This window comes from Triplophysa dalaica, chromosome 20 (assembly GCF_015846415.1).
Source record: "Triplophysa dalaica isolate WHDGS20190420 chromosome 20, ASM1584641v1, whole genome shotgun sequence".
In the NCBI taxonomy this organism is placed as follows: Eukaryota; Metazoa; Chordata; class Actinopteri; order Cypriniformes; family Nemacheilidae; genus Triplophysa; species Triplophysa dalaica.
In genome coordinates this window covers 10,316,592-10,335,696 of record NC_079561.1, presented here as the reverse complement: position 1 = coordinate 10,335,696, position 19,105 = coordinate 10,316,592, and the positions used below count along the sequence as shown (strand labels likewise).

At 37.0% G+C, this 19,105-nt stretch overlaps 1 protein-coding gene across 3 annotated transcripts; it reads right to left on the bottom strand.

The window, feature by feature from the left end:
* Window positions 1-577: 577 nt before the first annotated feature.
* Window positions 578-13,427, bottom strand: LOC130408804 (oxysterol-binding protein-related protein 2-like). 3 transcript variants are annotated; one of them, XM_056732241.1, is made up of 15 exons: window positions 13,097-13,114; window positions 9,468-9,608; window positions 8,567-8,690; window positions 8,300-8,375; window positions 7,621-7,755; window positions 7,441-7,538; window positions 7,246-7,279; window positions 7,097-7,155; window positions 5,726-5,833; window positions 5,541-5,630; window positions 4,626-4,752; window positions 3,306-3,431; window positions 3,096-3,219; window positions 2,423-2,513; window positions 578-2,345 (listed from the first exon to the last, which is right to left on the bottom strand). In XM_056732241.1, the coding sequence occupies exons 2-15, from the start codon at window positions 9,502-9,504 to the stop codon at window positions 2,243-2,245; spliced, it is 1,332 nt and encodes a 443-aa protein (XP_056588219.1). In that variant the 5' UTR covers window positions 9,505-9,608; window positions 13,097-13,114; the 3' UTR covers window positions 578-2,242. The 3 variants fall into 3 exon arrangements, with proteins under 3 accessions (XP_056588219.1, XP_056588216.1, XP_056588218.1); XM_056732238.1 differs by lacking the exon at window positions 13,097-13,114 and adding an exon at window positions 13,348-13,427 and having other exon boundaries at window positions 7,097-7,279; XM_056732240.1 differs by lacking the exon at window positions 13,097-13,114 and adding an exon at window positions 9,686-9,721 and having other exon boundaries at window positions 7,097-7,279.
* Window positions 13,428-19,105: the final 5,678 nt, after the last annotated feature.

Here is a 19,105-nt window from a genome sequence, read left to right as displayed (position 1 = left end):
TTTGTTGGGTATAATTACTTCAGCTTTTTGCAGTATAATTAACAGAAATCCTACAAAGTGTCCTTTTTTGTCACACCCATAAGGCATTTAGTTTATTTCCCAGTTTAAAATAGAAAACATTCCCATAGACTGATATTTTTCTGATGTTTAAACTCTATCAACAAGGGTTCAGTAAAATATAAACAAATGGTTTAATATATTGGTAACAAATACATTCGATGAGCGTTTTTGTCACATCCGTAACGGTGGAATTGCCCACATGCTCTTTTTTTAAAGTAATAAAACACAGAGATCTTAATAAATGCAAAAAACATTTATTTCAAAAGGTTTTAAATATTCAGACAAAAATTATAGTATAATTAGTATAATTTCTCTTCAAAATTTAATCCCATCAATTCTAACGTGATTTTTTAGTAAAATTACCATTCGACACGGTTTAAAACATTTAAATACTACAAAAATAAATCATTACACAAAACAAGGAGCTGCTTGCTCTACATGAATATACGAATATATCTATGGAACATACAGACAATAAAGATACGACAAAAAGCGAAATGAGAGACAAAAGACTGCGTAAAAATAAAATCTATATTTTAATTGTAGAACATTAGTTTTATAGCGGATACACATAAAACGAAAATTATCAAATACACATAAAACATGATACAAAAAGGACACAAACCAAGTAGTGTAAATGTTGACTGTAGGAAACAAATGGTGATTAGTTTTTTTTACATTATTTTGATACTCACTCAGACAAGGGAAAAAGTTTGAAAAATAAAATAAAATGTCTAACATACTTAAGTTTTAAAAATACCCTTAACATTAAGCAGGGACTAGTCACGACAATTTGAGAGTAAGTGACGGAGATGTTTCTAAAGTCAGGCACTGTGGAAAAGAAAACACATCTGTGTGACAACAACTGCTGGAGAGTCACTATACATCAAACCCTGCTCATCAGAGTTTGTTTCATCTACACATTACACATCTGAATGAAATAATAAAAAATTTGTAGTCTGAAAAGGAATGTTATTAGATTGTAAAAGATCTTTCAAAGCAAAGACAGCAGATAAGGAGCCGAACATAGATAGGCAAACCGAACTACTTACAGAATTGCATACTTTACAGTAACTGTACTTTACAGCTGCCATTCTTTACATTTCATGTTTATGAAGCCTGAACTATTCAAACACGTATGAGGGATTTCAGCTGTGTAATAAACTGCATAGATTTTATGTTCTTAAACATTTGTACACAAGTACACTGTGATTTAGGAATGTGAAAATAGGTGCAAATGCGACTCTACATATAACAACCTGGACAGTGTTTGAGCAACAACAACGACAAATACATCATACGGTGCGAAACAAGAAAAGGTGCATTTTGTCAATAAACTGTGTTTTGTGATCATTTGTTAATTATTAAACAACCGATAAATGGCAATACAAACAGCTCAGAAAAGTCTCTATTTGGGCAATGGGTGCATAAGCACACAGTGGAAGGAAGCAATGAAAGCGAGCAAGCTATTTTTAAAATGCTTTACGATAATTTATTAATGATGAAGGTACTTTTCGTTCAATTTTGAGGTCTGACATTTGAAAAGCCAAACACTGTACCAATTAAAACAAAATCTATAACTTTTTACACAAATCGCCATATCTTACGCATAGATCACCTGGATCACCTTCACGCTCTCTCTTACTCTCTACAGCTGGGCAGAAGTTGTTCTTAGCTCAGTGCTAGCAAAGCTCAACAAATCTGGATTAAGTTGATTTATATTAGTGTTATGGCCAAAGAAGTTTAGTTATCTGTAGCACTGCTTAACACTGCTATGGAAAAAGTAGCTGAGACTTTTTACATTCAGAAACGACTCCTACATTCTCTCGCCCTCTTATGCTACTTTCCTCTTCTGATAAACCTACAGGGTTCATGAATAAATATTCTTCTAGAAGTCAAACGTTGTGTCATTACAATTGTGTGTCATCTAATCACCTCTCTCTCTTTCCTTCCCAGAAAACGAACAACCCAACCAATTAAAAGAGCAAAGACATAAATGAACTGATTATGGAAAAAACCCATGATCCTCTGGTGCAACCGAGAACAGTATGAATTTTGGTGAGCAGGTGCTGAGCAAAATGAGATGAGCGCTTAGGGTGAACTATCCCTTTAATATGCTGTTTAGGTAGAGAAGGATGCTGTAGTTTAGGAGAGAAAGGAAGGTGGTCGCCTAAGCTTGTCATCAGTAGATATCATTACAGTCTGTGTATTTCCTATCAAAATATCCCCCGGTGTAAAGCCAGTCCTGTGATCCTGTGTATAGGTTTGTGCCGGATTGAAACCACCTTCGGACAATAAGAGAAGTAAGAGAGGTTAAAGCAGGACAACTTTTGATTCAGTTTATGTGTGTTACGTTATTTACCTAGTGGGCCACTCGCCACCATCTTTGTCCCGTTCTTTACGAGATGCTCTCTGTTTCTCCTCCAGTCTCTCCTTTGCAGTGCTGGCTTCATCTACAGAAACACATAAAAGTTGTATGAAATCAACTGTTGCTTAATGGTGTTCTCAGGAAGATTTTTTTTCATGCTATTCATCCCAATATTAAACTATTTTAGTTGTTTTAGCTTATTTCAGAATGTTAGCAACTGAGATTTCTGGGGTAGTGAGCTAATGGTATTCAAAGGTGCCCCAGAACTGTTTTGTTTTCCAAAATTCTATAAATATCAGATATGCAAATATATATAAATATATGCAATATTTTTTCTAGTACGGTAATCAATGTTGCCCCAGAAATCTCAGTTGCCAACATTTTTCCAAATATCTTTCTTTGCGTTCAACAGAACAAATACATTAACACAGTTTTTGATCCCTTGAGGATGAGAAATTCATGACTGAATTTTCATTTTTGGGTGGACTATGCCTTTAAGGGACCAAAGGGAAGTTTGTTGACGCCCCCTGGTTTAGAAACACTGGGGTAGACTGACACCTACAGGCCTGGATGAATGATGTTTGGGCAAACTGATGTCTTCTGTGTGTGTATAAAACAGCAGAGGGCAATGTTAGGCAGCTTTAGAGTTGGAAAAAATAATCATTACCCATGTTGCCATTCTCCATGGCTTTGATGTCAGGCCGTAGGCGGCAATCTGTTGGTGCCAGCAATCCCTCCATGCCAGGTTCCATCTCATTGAGTGTCACAGCAAAATTTGTGAAGTTATACATCTAAAAGGGAATGAAGGGACATTATCAGAAATCAGAATATGAATGATACATTTATGTCAAGAGTTGATGTGTGTGTGTGTGTATACCTCTGCTGAATGAGGCGGTCGAGGTGATATTCTCCACAGTAACGTGCTACCAGGAATCACAGCCACAGTCTCTTGCACATCAGGCATCTCATCAGCATCCTCGTTGACAGATCCTTCTGTCTCCTCCTTTATCAACACCGAGACAAACAACCTGGCATTATATACAGTCCAGCCGCTCACTATAGTGAGATAAACCACAGACATGAAAATCCTCTCACATTCACATAAAGTGTGATCAACTAAAAATATACAAACTGAATGAATGACTCTTATAAAATGACACACATTCACAGAAAAAAGGTCTGAAGAATGAGAACACACCCACGTGTGCTGCTCTGGTCATGTCCTCTCGACTCCTACACACTGTACAGTGTACACACATTAGCACATATCTAAGCTACACACGCCAATACAAACAATCCAGACCACTTGAGCACACCATTATTCTCTAAAGCAAGAAAGACATACACTCCATAGCCAAAGGATGTGAACATCCCCTCTAATGGATGGGTTTGGTTACTGAAGTAAAGACCACACTTGCTTCACATACGTACAATGACGTAATGAAGTGCTTCAAGCTTTGTTGCAGCAAACTGAGGCGATGTTTTTCTGCCCCTGTGCACAAAGTGAGGTCCTGAAAAGCTTTACCAATTAGTACCACAGAAATTTCCAGAAAACCAACTCCACCAGACAGGGTTGTGCACATTCTGTTAACCATATAGTGTACAAAACACACTTTTATGAATATAGTCAGGGTAGGATGGTGGCTCTTGTGTAAATTTACCACACAATATGAATTTACTTCCTGCTTCAATTACACCAACTTATTTTTAACTCCTTGCTCTAAACTCAAAGAAGCGATCAGGATTAGCTAAAAACATGTAAGTGAATAAATCTTAGCATTTGAAAGGGTTAAAGCATCACTGGTCAACTATTTGTTAAAGGTATAGTTCACCCAAAAATGAAAATCTTGTCATCATTTACTCTCCCTCAGGTTGTTCAAAAGTCTGCTGAACACAAAGAAATATGTGTGGAAGACTTATTGACTACTAGTAAACATTACATTGGTAGAAAATGGTGGCTCAGAACTATTTGCTTTTCTAAATTCCTCAAAATATCTTCTTAAGTGTTTAGCAAAACAAGGTTATTTATACAGTAATTTTTCATTTTTTGGAAAAACATTCTTTCAAATATATTTCTGTGTTCAGCAGCATAAAGTATTTAAACAGATTTGCAATAACTCGATCGTGAGTTAATGACGACATCATTTTCCTTTTCGGGTCACTCATTCCTTAAAGTGCATGCTGTTTTCTTTCTCACCGGTTTCTGTTTTTTAGTGTCTGTCGTTCCTTTCTTATCGAGTTTACGGTGGGCGTCGTACACCTGTGGGTCAACACTCCACATACACTCTGTCCATTTTCCATAGATCACACAGCGCTTCTTCTTACTGCACATAGATGACAAGCACACAGCAAGAAGATTTTATCATTCATTACAACAAAATCAGATATTTACATTTTAAAGAAATATAAAATAATCAGGAGGGCACAAGACATGGTACTGTTCAGGAATGTGTAGCATGTAGCTGTAAGGCATCCGCTAGCATGTTAGTAGGCAAATATTTAACACTCCCAAAAATTATACAACATATTCTAGTCAAACACACTTTTATCAGAAAACAAAACAATTTTATAAACGACTTGAATAAATGACTGAAATAATATATAATCAAGATTTTCAAGGGGGGTGCTATGACCAAAAACCAAGTATGACTATAATTTTATTTTACAGTAATGATATTTACCACCCATGTGTCGTTTTTGTAACTATATATTACAATTACATTACAGTCCTCTCTTTATATTTCTCCGTTTCATCACATTCAGTGCCACATCAAGCATCTCTCTCAGTCTTACATAACAACTGGCCACGCCCACTTATTTACATATAGCAGTATACAGTGAACAGACAAATCTGTTTTATTCGGCTGCAACAGTATATACCCTTTTAACAGGAAGTGGAGGTCATGTAATTCACATTTTGATACTAAAAGTAGCAATACTTTAGTATAAACACATATTTTCTTTCTAGAATTTTGAATGATGTTAAAGCGCATTATCATCAACTAGCTGAGAATATGAATTATGTATCTATACAGAAACAGTGTCATGTTAGAGAACATGACTGAACATCAGAAAAATGAGGTACCATGAGGTCAAGATGTCATGAACTCACCTCTTGTCCTGAATGTAACCTTCAACTCTGTGCAGCTCTTTCCCAAACAGCCCACAGGGTTTAAAGTTCAGAACACATTTCTCTCCAGTACTAACCCATCAGAGAGCAGACAAACAATAAGCATCAATAAAAAAATAAAAACAGTATAAACATGTGACATTTTTAACTGATCGAGGTCAGTCTACCTGTGATTGACAATTTCTACAGTGCCGTACTGCTCGATCCAAAGTTTACCAAGAATGATATTGTGCACACAGCAGAAAGGATTGGTCCATGTATATGCCTCTTTGTGCCTGTGAAGACACACAAACATGTGAGCAGGCAGTTACCCACAACATGTCGCTCTGATATCAGACGTGGACACTACTGACTAATCAAGGAAAATCTCACCCACACAATTAATAAACCTTTTTTAAAAACAGCAGGTGAGCTGGTTCTTCTAGATTGACAAGTGAAAACCTATCAAGTTCAGCAGGGTTAGATTCAAGGTAGGGCTGGCCGATAAGGCAAAATGTAAACTTGATAGTTTTTTCTATATTGATCGATAACAATATTTATTTCAATATATATTTCATTTATAAAAATGTATTTTAATCTATAATAAAATATGTAAAATAATTATTTTAAATGCAGTTTATTAACAATTTAAACCAGTTCAAATTAAATTAAACCAAGTCATTGATATTAACTAGTTAGACATGTACTGTTGGAACAAAGAGGATATTAGGCCATAAACAACATGCACCAGTTCATTCAGTCTTATTTTGATTTGATAAGTAAAGGGAGTGTTCATTCAATACATTCAACCAATGAAAGGGCTCCGTTACTGCGTACGTTCGACCGCTATTGGCTCAGCACCCGCACACATAAATAACGCTGCAATAATGTCTTGCAGGAGTAGTGGGATTCTTTCAAAATATCTCTCACATAAACTGTAGTACATTTCTTTAGTCATGCAAGCATCTTACAAACAAGGTTCAATCTTTTAATGTGCAAATGAACTCACTTCATTACATCTCAAATCTGTACAGGGCATCGCTGGTGTGTTTCATATGCACCAGCTCATGTTAGCAGATATGTTAACATTGGATATAAAATCGTTTGTGCGTGAGTTTCGAATTAACTCGCTTGCAATTGTGCCTCAAGTTTGTTTTGTTTAACCGGCGAGTGCAAAGGAAAATAAGACGCTTGACAAACCGCGTGATGACAACTCAAGTTAGTTTCACTTTCGTTTCCGCTTCCAGTCATGTTTTCCTCCTCTTGTCGAGGTATCTTTGCCAAGTGCAGTATGAAATGGACTTTGACACGCATGCTAAAAGCTGCAAGATGACTGACTGTTGTTGCGTTTATTTCTGCTGTCTGTTAGACTGGAAGATGAATCCATATCGACTCAAAATGTCGATCGCTTGTCATCGTTATGAAGATAATTCTATCGCGATTCGATATGATGTCATTTATCGGCCCAGCCCTAATTCAAGGTCATGATTGCGGCTTAAAATTGTACAAAGAACAAAAAAAATGTCATTATCAAAATCCACACATGCAATCCAACTCACTTGAATAACTCCAGTGTGATGGTTCCTTTAGGTTCGGCCTCCACGCTCTTGCCCCAGAACTTGAGTTTTGGGTAGATGGAGCCATGAAACACAAAGTCACCCGTCAGACTCTCCGCGTGAAACGCGCTGATGGGCGGATGGTGACTCACCTGTTCTGAGATCAGTCTGAAACCCTGATCATCTCTGCATGAAAGAGCCAAAAACACAGGAAGGAAACGTTGAGGGGAAGTGAAGTTTCATAAAAGAAAGGGAACAGTCAACTAGCAATCTTGTTCTAAGCCAAATTTAACATCCTCAAATCTTATCAGGGTAGTTTTTGGTAAACAGTATGCCGTTGTCTGTACCTTGTAAGTTCGTAGGTCTCTCCTAAAAGGGGGTTAAAAGGTTTGCCAGTTCTGTCCCACTGAGAGGCGACTGCAGACACAGCGAAGGCAGCTACCGCCTTAGGAGAAAAACATGTTTGATTAGGGGTTCAAACAATTGCGCATACAAATGAAAAGGAATGGTGATGCATATGGAGATACCTGCATCCGCTCTATAGAGTCGGACTGCTCGCAGGCTTTTTGGATGAGGTATGTGTGCTCCATATACTCAGAGATTCTCTGTAGAAAGCTCAGAGGCTCATTGAAGACGATGGGCATGGTGATCTTGGAAAGTTCCTAGAGCACATCACCACAAAAACAACCTGAGCAGGACCATTGGCACAACAACTTTAGGCAGAGGTTAATGGGATACTTCACCCAAAAATGAAAATTCAGTCATCATTTACTCACCTTCAAGTTGTTCCAAATCTGTATACATTTTTTTTTTTTGATGAACAACAGAGAAAGATATTTGGAAGAATGCTTATAAACAGACAGATTTTGCCCCCCATTGACTACCATAGTAGGAAAAACTACTTTTTATTTTTTTGTTCTGTTGAACATAAAAGAAGACATTTTGAAAAATGTAAGACAGCAAACAGTTCAGTGGCACTTTTAACTTCCATTGTATTTTTTCCTACTATGGGAGTCAATGGGGGGCAAAATCTGTCTGGTTATAAGCATTATTCTAAATATCTTTCTCAGTGTTCACCAGAACAAAGAAATGTATACAGATTTGGAACAACTGGAAGGCGAGTAAATGATGACAGATTTTTCATTTTGGGGTAAAGTATCACTTTAACACATTCAACATTGTTTCGTCAAAAAAACTCGTCCTTACCAGTCCAATACATTTCTTGAGGATGCTCCATATGCTAAAATCATTTCTGGAGAACATGGGGGCAGGAAGACGCGACCTGATGGGCAAAAGAAGGACATTTTCTTTTAAAAAGCACAAACACATGATTCAAGCCCAAAGTAAACCTTCAGTAATACGTATGTAAAGATTATGCATGAGTTAAAATTCATTGGTAAACAAAGAAAATGTACACAGAGAGACAAAAAGAAAAAGGAGGACATGGATCAGAGCTCTGGAATCTGGCCATACCTGCGTTTCTTGATTCCATTCTCCTGAGGAACCACGCCATTGTTCTTCTGTGCGCCGTCAAACACTACAGCATCTTTAAAACTGCCTTCTGATGTGCCCTCACAAGACTCATCCGAATCCAAGCCTGACACACACAACAAACTAAATGTTACCTTGTTTTCTGTAGTCAATGTTTTATAATAAAAGCAGTTGTCAACTTTCAGAAAATTTGAAATTGATATTAAGATATTATATCGCCTTCCAAAGTTAAAGAATTAACAGTTATCAGCCAAAATTTACCTATCAGTGCATGCCTAAATATTATGATCAATAACTGTATCAACTGACAGCAAGCTCTATTATACATTTAATTGTAATGTATTGTACCAACTAATATGAGCAACTCAGGTGCCTGGTACGATGACCTGCCAAAGTCCTTTTCAACTTGTTTATTTATTATTTATTGTTTGTTTTGGTGTCATTTCATCTCAGCCATGACAGGAGCCATCAGACCGTATGAACACTACATAATTGGAGCCATCAAAAGAGGTAAGCCAACACCGGGCCAGCATCCCGTCTCACGGCCGCTCTGCTATAACAAACACACAGTCAGGGCCAAAGTCAACAGTGTCCAAAACACTCACAATGGAGACCGAATGCTATCGTCCATAAAACACAGCTCTTTAATGCTGCCCGACTTCTGAGTGTTTTCTTGACATCCACTTAAGTGACCGAAGAGACAAACATCTCCACAAACACCACTGAAGGGTCCAAAGTCAGCCAGCAATTGTTAACTGTTGGCCAATCAAAGACCCATGCAAAAATGTAATCCAGAGCTGCCCAAAAATAAAAAAAATCACTATAGCTATTCCAGAGTCTTGATGACTTTCCTGCGGCATGTTAAAAGTTGTCATCCCCTCACCTGTGACGGCATCATAGAACTCGTCCTCGTTGTTCATTGTAGCGAATGGGCTGTCGGCACGGGTTCTCTAGAACATGGTCTCCTCTGCTTTTCTAATCTCCGATTTCCAGTAAATCTATCACCTTCTTAACACATTGATACCTGTGGAGTGAAAAACACAAGATCTTTACCAGAACATCCAATAGGCCTATACACAGTCCCTCAGATACCTGCCATACATGGAAAAAAGTCCCAGGAGTCACCTGTTCGCACCTTACTTCATTCATGCACTCATTCATTTGTCATGTTTCACTGAAACTGGCAGGCTGCTCCCATGGGTGGAGCCATTGTGGGTCTCCACCCATTGGCTGTCACAGATCTGATACAAGAATGAACTTTGGACTCAGTTTGTGTCCAGCGAGGGTAACCTGACAGACAGACTTACGTACCGTGACGTGCAGTACATGGTCCACAGAATGGACTAACCTGGTTCAAGAGAAGACCTTAGGGAATGCTTTTAGCATAATTAAAGTCTTATTAGAAAGCTTTCTGAAATGTTATCTCTTTAGTGAGTTACTACCATTTTGTTCTTCAAGGTCTACCACACACAAAAAACATCCAAAGAATAACCTACCAAAGAAACATATTAGAGTCCTGGGACAATACAGTACAGCACCGTACATTACATTACTCCGGTAATGAAAAACGCCTGATGTTCAGTATGGCAGATCACGGAAGATTTTTAAGAAAGCGATTTAAGCAATACAAACACAACTTATCCAACAAAATTGCAATAAAAATTTATTGGGAGACACAAAGGGCAAATGGGGCTATTTGGTCAGAGAACAGTAAATATCTTTCAAAAAACAGCTTTCCTGTAGTTCAGTGGTAAGAGCATTGCGTTGGTTGTGGGTTCAATCCCAGAGGATTGCAAATACCTATGTAAAATGTATAGGATAAACCAATGTAAGTCGCTTTGGATAAAAGCGTCTGCCAAATGCCTAAATGTAAATGTAAATAAAGCAGATATGCAAAGCAAGTTCCCAACCTGCAGGTATGTTGCATAACTTGATATTACTGTTCAATTATTAACCTTTTCAGGCATTTTCTTAAGAAAATTGCAACAAACTAATCTGCAATTTTATATAAAGAAAATCTCTCAAATAAATGTTTTTGTTAGAATTACCTTGAAATTGTGACAAGGAAAATGTATACACACAGCTGGCACTGTGAACAAACATAAATATTGGAGATATAGTTCACCCAAAAGTTAAACCAATGGTGTCATTTTGTTCAAATCATCTATGAATTTCTCTTCAGATCAAAAAAGAAGATATTTGTCTCAGTAGTTTTGAAACCATTTAAGTCAACAGGGTCCAGTCTTGCTTGGTTATCAACATTCTTCAAAATATCTTTTGTGTTTTGCAGAGGAAATAAGGTCATAAATGATGTAAATAATACAATATTTTTAATTTTTTGGGTTAACTAACATATCTTTACAGATTATGCAATGTATCAGACGATCAAGCTCCGACAGAGGCACCAAGTCATATCTTGGGATGAAAATATTTGATGCTTATGACGTTTTTTTGACCGATAAGCAACCACCTAGCAACCGCACTTTGAAGCCCAACCAGCCAAACCACAAGCAACCTAACATTTTAGTGTCAGGATTTCAATGGGAAAGCAATAAAATGTAGCTGTCCTAACAACACACGTGTTTGGATGAATCAACTCATTGTGTGTTCAGCACAAAATTCACAGCTTTTTAAAACACTTTTGATAAGACCTAATGGGTTTCTGATGACCCAGAACCATGTGACACTTGGTGTTGAGCATTGTATTCCTCAGCGTTAGGTTTCTAATGGGTTTAAAGGGCAAATGTCATGTGTCAAGCCACAAGGACAACTCATCAGAAGCTCAACGAATAAAAACTGCCTAACTGCACCATGGAGGAAATGTCCCCGTCATGGTCATATCAACATTTAACGTTAAACGTTTAAGAACCGCAGGCGGTTTGGTTTCAAAGCAAAAAGGAGATGTTAGAATGCGGGATCTCCTTTTAAACATACAGTACCGACGGTTAATGCCAAAATAAGCAAGGGGTTGAAGAAACAGGCAGGGCCCCCTGAAATCATAGAGAGTTCATGTTTACCTGATCGACTCATTCTGATACATTTTCTCAAATGCACTTTCACCTACTAGGGAAAAAGTCTTCAATCAGTTGAAATGTAAAAACGTCTCCACCCTCCTGAAACAATAAGAAAAGGCGTCCAAGCTGGCAATGTAGAGTCTAAAATTGCAGCTTTATTGTTGTATCAAGTATTTAAAGAATTCAAAATGCCCATCACATGACAACCAGCCATAGAAAGACCAAGGATCTATTCCCAGAAGATATGTTTCTTGCAAATCTCACGCAGGATAGAAGGAGGAGTTGCTGTGTTTAAGGGCATGTTTGCATAAAACAGTGAGAAGGTAAACACAAACACCCACCAGATTCTACATAATGAATCACATACTTCTCTTTTACAAACTTAGTGTTTTGTTCAAACACCTTTGGAATGTCGTCTGTTTGGGAGAGGTGCGATTTAAAGTTAGTAGAATGAATCATCAAGTCAAGGTGATAGGTGTCTAAAACATTCTGGATGATCATTCAGTAAAAACATTCTGGATGATTTACAGTAGGAGTCTTAAATCATGAGAAACACTTTACCAATTTACCAAACAAGTCAACATTCACACAAATAAGTGTCACCCTTCTGGTACGTCCCCTGATACAGCATTCAACAGACATGCCTCAAGCTACACATGACACCAAAGGAGAAGAAATTACACAATAACCGATCACCACCAGTCCATGTTGTAATTGACTTATTGTAGCCCTTTACTTTATATATCAAAATACAGTAATAACAATCAAATTATCTGTATGATAATAAGATAAAGGCATAAGATGTTGGTGAACTTTAACGCCATGACCAACCCGAGTCAACAAGACAATGCAAATAAGTCAAACACTGGGTGAACACACACACCGTTTAATATAAAAACCCTTAAATTCTGACACATTTGCAAAACAAGAAGATCTCAAACAAACTCTTGATGGTTGTAACTATGACAGTCAATAATTTTCTTACTTTTATGACAGAATACGCAGAGATAAAGCACAGCTCAACACACATAGGGGGCGTCACTGCATGTACCCAGCAAGTTCATATTGGTAACATGCTTGTGTTTAAAGCCCCAGGGCTTTTTATTGTGTTAGTTAGCTGTATATTTTGCGTTATTATGGCTTAAATCAAAACAAACCAAGCGCAGTTTGTTTGACTTTTATTGGAATGCACAATAAAAAACATATTTTTTTTATTTTAGTTATCTCGTCATGGAAATAAACTCTTCTCTTGTTAGAGTACGACAAGCGAGAGGATTTTAAATGCATAAAACGCCGATGCTTGCTTTTAATAAGAAAATGGGACGTGAATTGTAAGGAAATGACAGCTGAAGAGCCCTCAAAAAGTCATCGCTGAATTGCACAGAACAGTTCACTCGCACTATATATCCAGAATAATTACATCGATTATAAAACACTTGCGATAAACTCATTAAAACCTCTGGATGCATGCGTTGGTGAATTAGTAATCTATCGTTACCTAGACTGCATCTTAACGAAGTTTCAACGCGCCTGTTCGCTTGGATTTCCCTGTGATCGTAGTGCTGGTCACAGGGTTGTGAAACACAGACAGATCCTTCAACAGATGCTAACAGGCTAACGAACAGCAATAACTTCATTGGCTAAGGCTGAATAGATATTAGTAGGCTGGACATTTGTTGATTTATTGCTTTAATGACTGGTGCGTTTCAGTCCCAAGTGTAAGATTTTAAAGAAGGAGAGCCTCGTTACCTGCGCTGATTTCTGGATTTGGCTTCTGTCTTATAGGGATGCTGTTGGTTACTAACTGCTGTTGATGCTGCTGAGCGCAGACACACAGCCGGAAGAACAGAGACGGGCGATTTGATTGACGTGTGCATTGGCCAATTATATTAAGAGAATTTAGTCTCCTGACGGGGCACGTCAGCGTAAGACAAATTGCATTGTAGTTGGACGACCACATTTGAAGTTTTTGAAGATTTCTCAAAGCTCTATGAATTTTTGTATTTGATGTTTTCATGTTAGTTATTATCAAATGATGCTGCCCCTCTTACTAAATATTTGTTTATTAAACTTTGGTTATTCTCCACTTTGTGGAACTGGTTATTTTTTTTATCTATTTTAGTGCTTTTATTACTTTTCATGTTATGTTTAGTTTCAACGTGTTGAGCCTTTCTTGACTTATGTTGAATGCCTGTTTGCCTTCGTTGTAATTTAAACTATAGACTTTTCTTTAATAAAAAATAAGTTGCAGAACAAGATTTCTTATTACAAAAAAGCATCATAGTTTAAAAATAGTTTTTTATATTATTTGTTCATAATTATTTATGTTGTGGAATATTAACTTATGTTTTATTAATGTTTTATTATTAGTTTAGTTTTTATTATTTGTAAGAATGGCTTAACCAACTGTCTGCTTGCCGTCTCGCGTTACAGAATACACAAAATATACAACATGTAATAATCCCTTTTTACAAACAACATAAAATAGAGACTGTGTCTGTCCCCCGGATTAGCAAACATAAGATATTGCGTAAACCTCTTGAAAGTAATTTAATAAACGTTAAACAAATCAAACATGAACAAAATACAGATAATCAGCTGTTACGACTCGGATTGCTTAATATTAGATCTCTCTCAAATAAAGCACTTTTTGTTAACGATTTGATAACCGATCATAAAATAGACATGCTTTGTTTGACAGAAACATGGCTAAAGCCAGATGATTTTATTACTCTAAATGAATCCGTTCCCCATGATTATTACTATAAACACGAGCCTCGTCTAAAAGGTAGAGGGGGAGGTGTCGCTGCACTTTACAAGAATTCTTTTATTACCTCTCAGAAGTCTAATTTTAAATACAATTCTTTTGAAGTCATGGTACTTCACGTATCGACACCTAATACTAAGGACAAAACATTTTTAAAATTTATTCTAGCTATTGTATATAGGCCTCCAGGGCACCACACAGATTTTATTAAAGATTTTGGTGGGTTCTTATCAGAACTAGTACTGGCCGCAGATAGAGTCCTTGTCGTCGGTGACTTTAATATCCATGTAGACAATGATACAGATGCCTTGGGACTGGCTTTCAAAGACACTCTTAACTCCATGGGCGTTAGTCAACATGTGTCAGGACCCACTCACCTTCGTAATCATACTTTAGATTTAATACTTTCTTATGGTATAAATGTGGACGATGTTAAAATCGTTCAGCAGAGTGAAGATATTTCGGATCATCATCTGATATTATGTTTGCTTCAATGGCCTACGGCTGCAAATCAAACTCCTTGTTACAAATATGGTAGAACGATCACTTTAACTACCAAAGATGCGTTTCTCGATAATCTGCCTGAATTGTCTAAAATATCTAGCATGAGTAATAACGTTGACGATTTTGACACTACTATTGAAAATTTTAACTCTACTTTCTCGGAAATATTAGACATAGTTGCTCCTCTGCGTTTAAAGAAAATTAAAAATAGCAGCCCAACACCGTGGTATAATGAACACACTCAGACTCTAAAAAAGGCATCCCGTAAAATGGAGCGCAACTTTAAGAAAACGAATTTAGAGGTATTTCGTATAGCATGGAAGGATAGTACTCGAAATTACAGGAATGCATTAAAAACGTCTAGATCCGCCTACTTTTCAACACTAATAGAGGAAAACCATCACAACCCTAGGTTCTTATTTAACACCGTGGCTAAATTAACAAAAAATAAGTTGTCATCGACGTCAGATTCTGATTATCAGCATAACAGTGATGAATTTATGAACTACTTCACGAGTAAAATCCAAGATATAAGAGAAAAAATTATAACAATGCAACCTGTAGTGAAATCCGCTGAACAAACTAACTACAGCACCCCTAAGGAGAAATTGCAATTATTTTCTACAGTAGATCACGATGAACTCTCTAAAATCATTAGATCATCCAAATCAACAACATGCGTGCTAGACCCTATACCTACAAAACTACTGAAAGAAATGCTCCCAGAAATTATAGATCCTCTTCTTAGTATTATTAACTCATCTCTGACATTAGGACATGTGCCTAATGCATTTAAGGTGGCTGTTATAAGGCCTCTTTTAAAAAAACCCAAACTCGACCCTAAAGAACTAGGGAATTACAGGCCTATATCGAATTTACCTTTTATATCTAAAGTTCTGGAAAAAGTAGTTTCAACTCAATTATGCTCCTTCCTCCAAAGGAATGACATTAATGATGAATTCCAGTCTGGATTTCGAGCATGTCACAGTACAGAGACTGCTTTGATCAGAGTTACAAATGATCTGCTTTTAGCGTCTGACCGTGGCTGTATTTCGTTATTGGTGCTGCTAGACCTCAGTGCTGCATTTGACACCATTGACCACAGCATACTTCTACATAGACTCGAAAATTACGTTGGCATTAACGGAATAGCATTGAAATGGTTTAAGTCTTATTTATCCGACCGTTTTCAATTTGTAGCAATAAACAATGAGGTGTCCCGCAAATCACAAGTCCAGTACGGTGTACCACAGGGCTCAGTCTTGGGACCCCTGCTCTTCGCATTATACATGCTACCTCTAGGAGATATAATAAAGCGACACGGAATTAGCTTTCACTGTTATGCTGATGATACTCAACTTTATATTTCCTCGATGCCTCATGAAACCCAGCAGTTTCATCGAATAAAGGATTGCATAGTTGACTTAAAAATGTGGATGAGTAACAATTTTTTACTACTAAACTCGGACAAAACAGAAGTGTTACTTACTGGACCGAAAACTGCTATGCGTAACAACCAAGAATACTGCTTAACGATTGACGGATGCTCCATAAAATCCTCGTCATCAGCTAAGAATCTTGGCGTTGTATTCGACAGTACTCTCTCATTTGAAAGCCATGTCGCAAACACCTGTAAAATTGCATTTTTCCATCTTAAGAATATATCTAAATTACGTCATATACTGTCACTTTCAGATGCAGAGAAATTAATTCATGCATTCATGACATCAAGACTAGATTACTGTAATGCACTTCTAGGTGGTTGCCCTGCGGGCCTATTACAAAAACTGCAACTGGTTCAAAACGCGGCAGCTCGAGTTCTTACACGTACAAAAAAGTATGAGCATATAACCCCGGTTCTGTCAACCTTGCACTGGTTACCTATAAAGCATCGCATTAACTTTAAGATCTTGCTTATTACCTATAAAGCCCTACATGGTCTAGCGCCGCAGTATTTGAATGAACTTCTATTGTATTACAGACCTCCACGTACATTACGCTCTAAGGGGTCCTGTCAGTTGGTAATACCTAGAATTTCAAAATCAAGTGCAGGTGGTAGATCGTTTTCTTATCTAGCGCCTAAACTTTGGAATATTCTTCCCTGCACGGTCCGGGAGGCAGACACACTCTGTCAGTTTAAATCTAGACTAAAGACTCATCTTTTTAATCTTGCATACACTACACCTCCATAATATTAATCCTCAGAGGATTTAGGCTGCATTATCTAGATCAACCGGAACCAGGAACACATCCAACAACAAATGATGCACTTGTTGCATCAAAGAGTGCAGAACAGTACTCTACTCTCAGCCAGTCTTGTCTCTTTGTTCCAAGGTTACCGCAGGATGCAGTTCATGCCCAGACCTGATGGCAGAGCTGAGAATGGAAAGCGGTGACCTGACAAGTGCTAAGAGGATAGAGCTGGATAAAGGACGCGACAACTTTGTTTTTCCTACAACATTTCAAATGCTATTAGATTGTTAATGATAATCTTTAATCCTTAATTTTTATATTTTTACTAAGCCTTGTTGTGCAAGCACTGTTGAGCTTGTGCAGAGGCAGCAGCTTTTGCCAGAGGGGAACTGGAATCCCCTGGTTGGGCCTGGGTTCCCCTGAGGTTTTTTTTCTCGATGGGAGTTTTGGGTTCCTCACCACCGTTTGCATATTGTTTTGCACTATCTGCCTGGCCGGGGGGGCTGCTTTAGAATTCATACTTGTATTAAATGTGTCTCATGTACAGCTGCTTTGTAACAATGAAAATTGTAAAAAGCGCTAAATAAATAAAGTTGAGTTGAGTTGAGTAAGAGAGTTATAACAACAAATCTCGACCCAAGTGTGTTCACAAAGCAACACCCACATCTGCCCCTCATTTATTACACATTATCTTGACATCAAGATATTTAACTGAACAGCATAACCTTTCTTATCATTTGTTCTGTGAACAGCTTTCCTTTTAGCCTCATATAGGCTACAAAAACTATTAAATAAAACCAAGTATATTCTGTATTGTTGACCACTCCTTAATATATATGGCAAAGAAATATAAAATAGTAAAGAAAATCATGTGTTGTTTTTCATGAATATTATAAAATATTCCCCATGAAGGCATGAAAATGATAGAGTGCAATAAAAAGGCTGTGCATTATTATTACATGTTTGATCTGTTTGTTAAGCTTAAGTTGATGCTTAAGACAATTAGGTGAAAAGGATGATAATGAATCTAGTTTTATATGTCAAAAGATTTAGTGATATTCTCACAAAGTTTCCGAAACAAATATCTAATATTTACCTTGAAAGCAAAATTACTAGTCTTATTTTCTAAAAAAAGTTCAAAATTACATTCTTTTTGTTTGCTTTAGAGATCCAAAAACTACTCGGAGCAGGTTATCCTCAGAGAGTAAGTTGCTATGGTTACTCACATACCCTTAAAGTTACCTCTGTTTTTGGAACCGAAACTTGTGTTTATCAGCTAACTAAATTTACCCGGGTATGTCACATAACCAACTTTCTGGAATATCCCCAGGGTAGCTTGAATTTCGTTTTTCAGTGCTGGGCATCTTGGGGGCTGGTGGATAAACAAAAATATAATATATAACAGCTAAAAGATTCAGACGTGAATCTAGACTAGAGTGTTTTAGGCGACAATTGTTGCTTCACATCAGTTCATATATAATAGAATTTAATGATTCTCACAGCTCGAATATTTAATCAAAAACGTACAGCCTGACTAATTAAAAAACATATGTTGTGGAAAGAAAATGTCGAAACCCCAGTTCAAAGGAAATGGCAAAGCATTAAAAAGCACATGTATTCATTTTTGCTTCATTTTCTTGTTTAAGACGTTATAGACAAGTTTTAGGTTAATTATAAATATACATGTTACGTTCTGGAACCATTTTTTTATGGTTGTAATCAGTGTTGGGTAAGTTACTCTGAAAAAGTAATTAATTACGAGTTACTCATTACATATTCAATAGTGTAATTAGATTACTGTCCAAATTACTCTGTCCAAAAAGTATTTAGTTACTCATTACTTATTACTTTCTATATCCTACATCAACCTTGATTAGTTAAGTGATTCAAGGATAGACATGCAACTGCTTATTTAGTTCATTCAAATAAATAATATTATTAACGAAAGTATTTCAAATGTGAGAATTATACATTAAAGCACAGATTTTAAAATAAGACTTTTAATTTTAATGTCAGTTACACTATTGCACACGCATATATTTC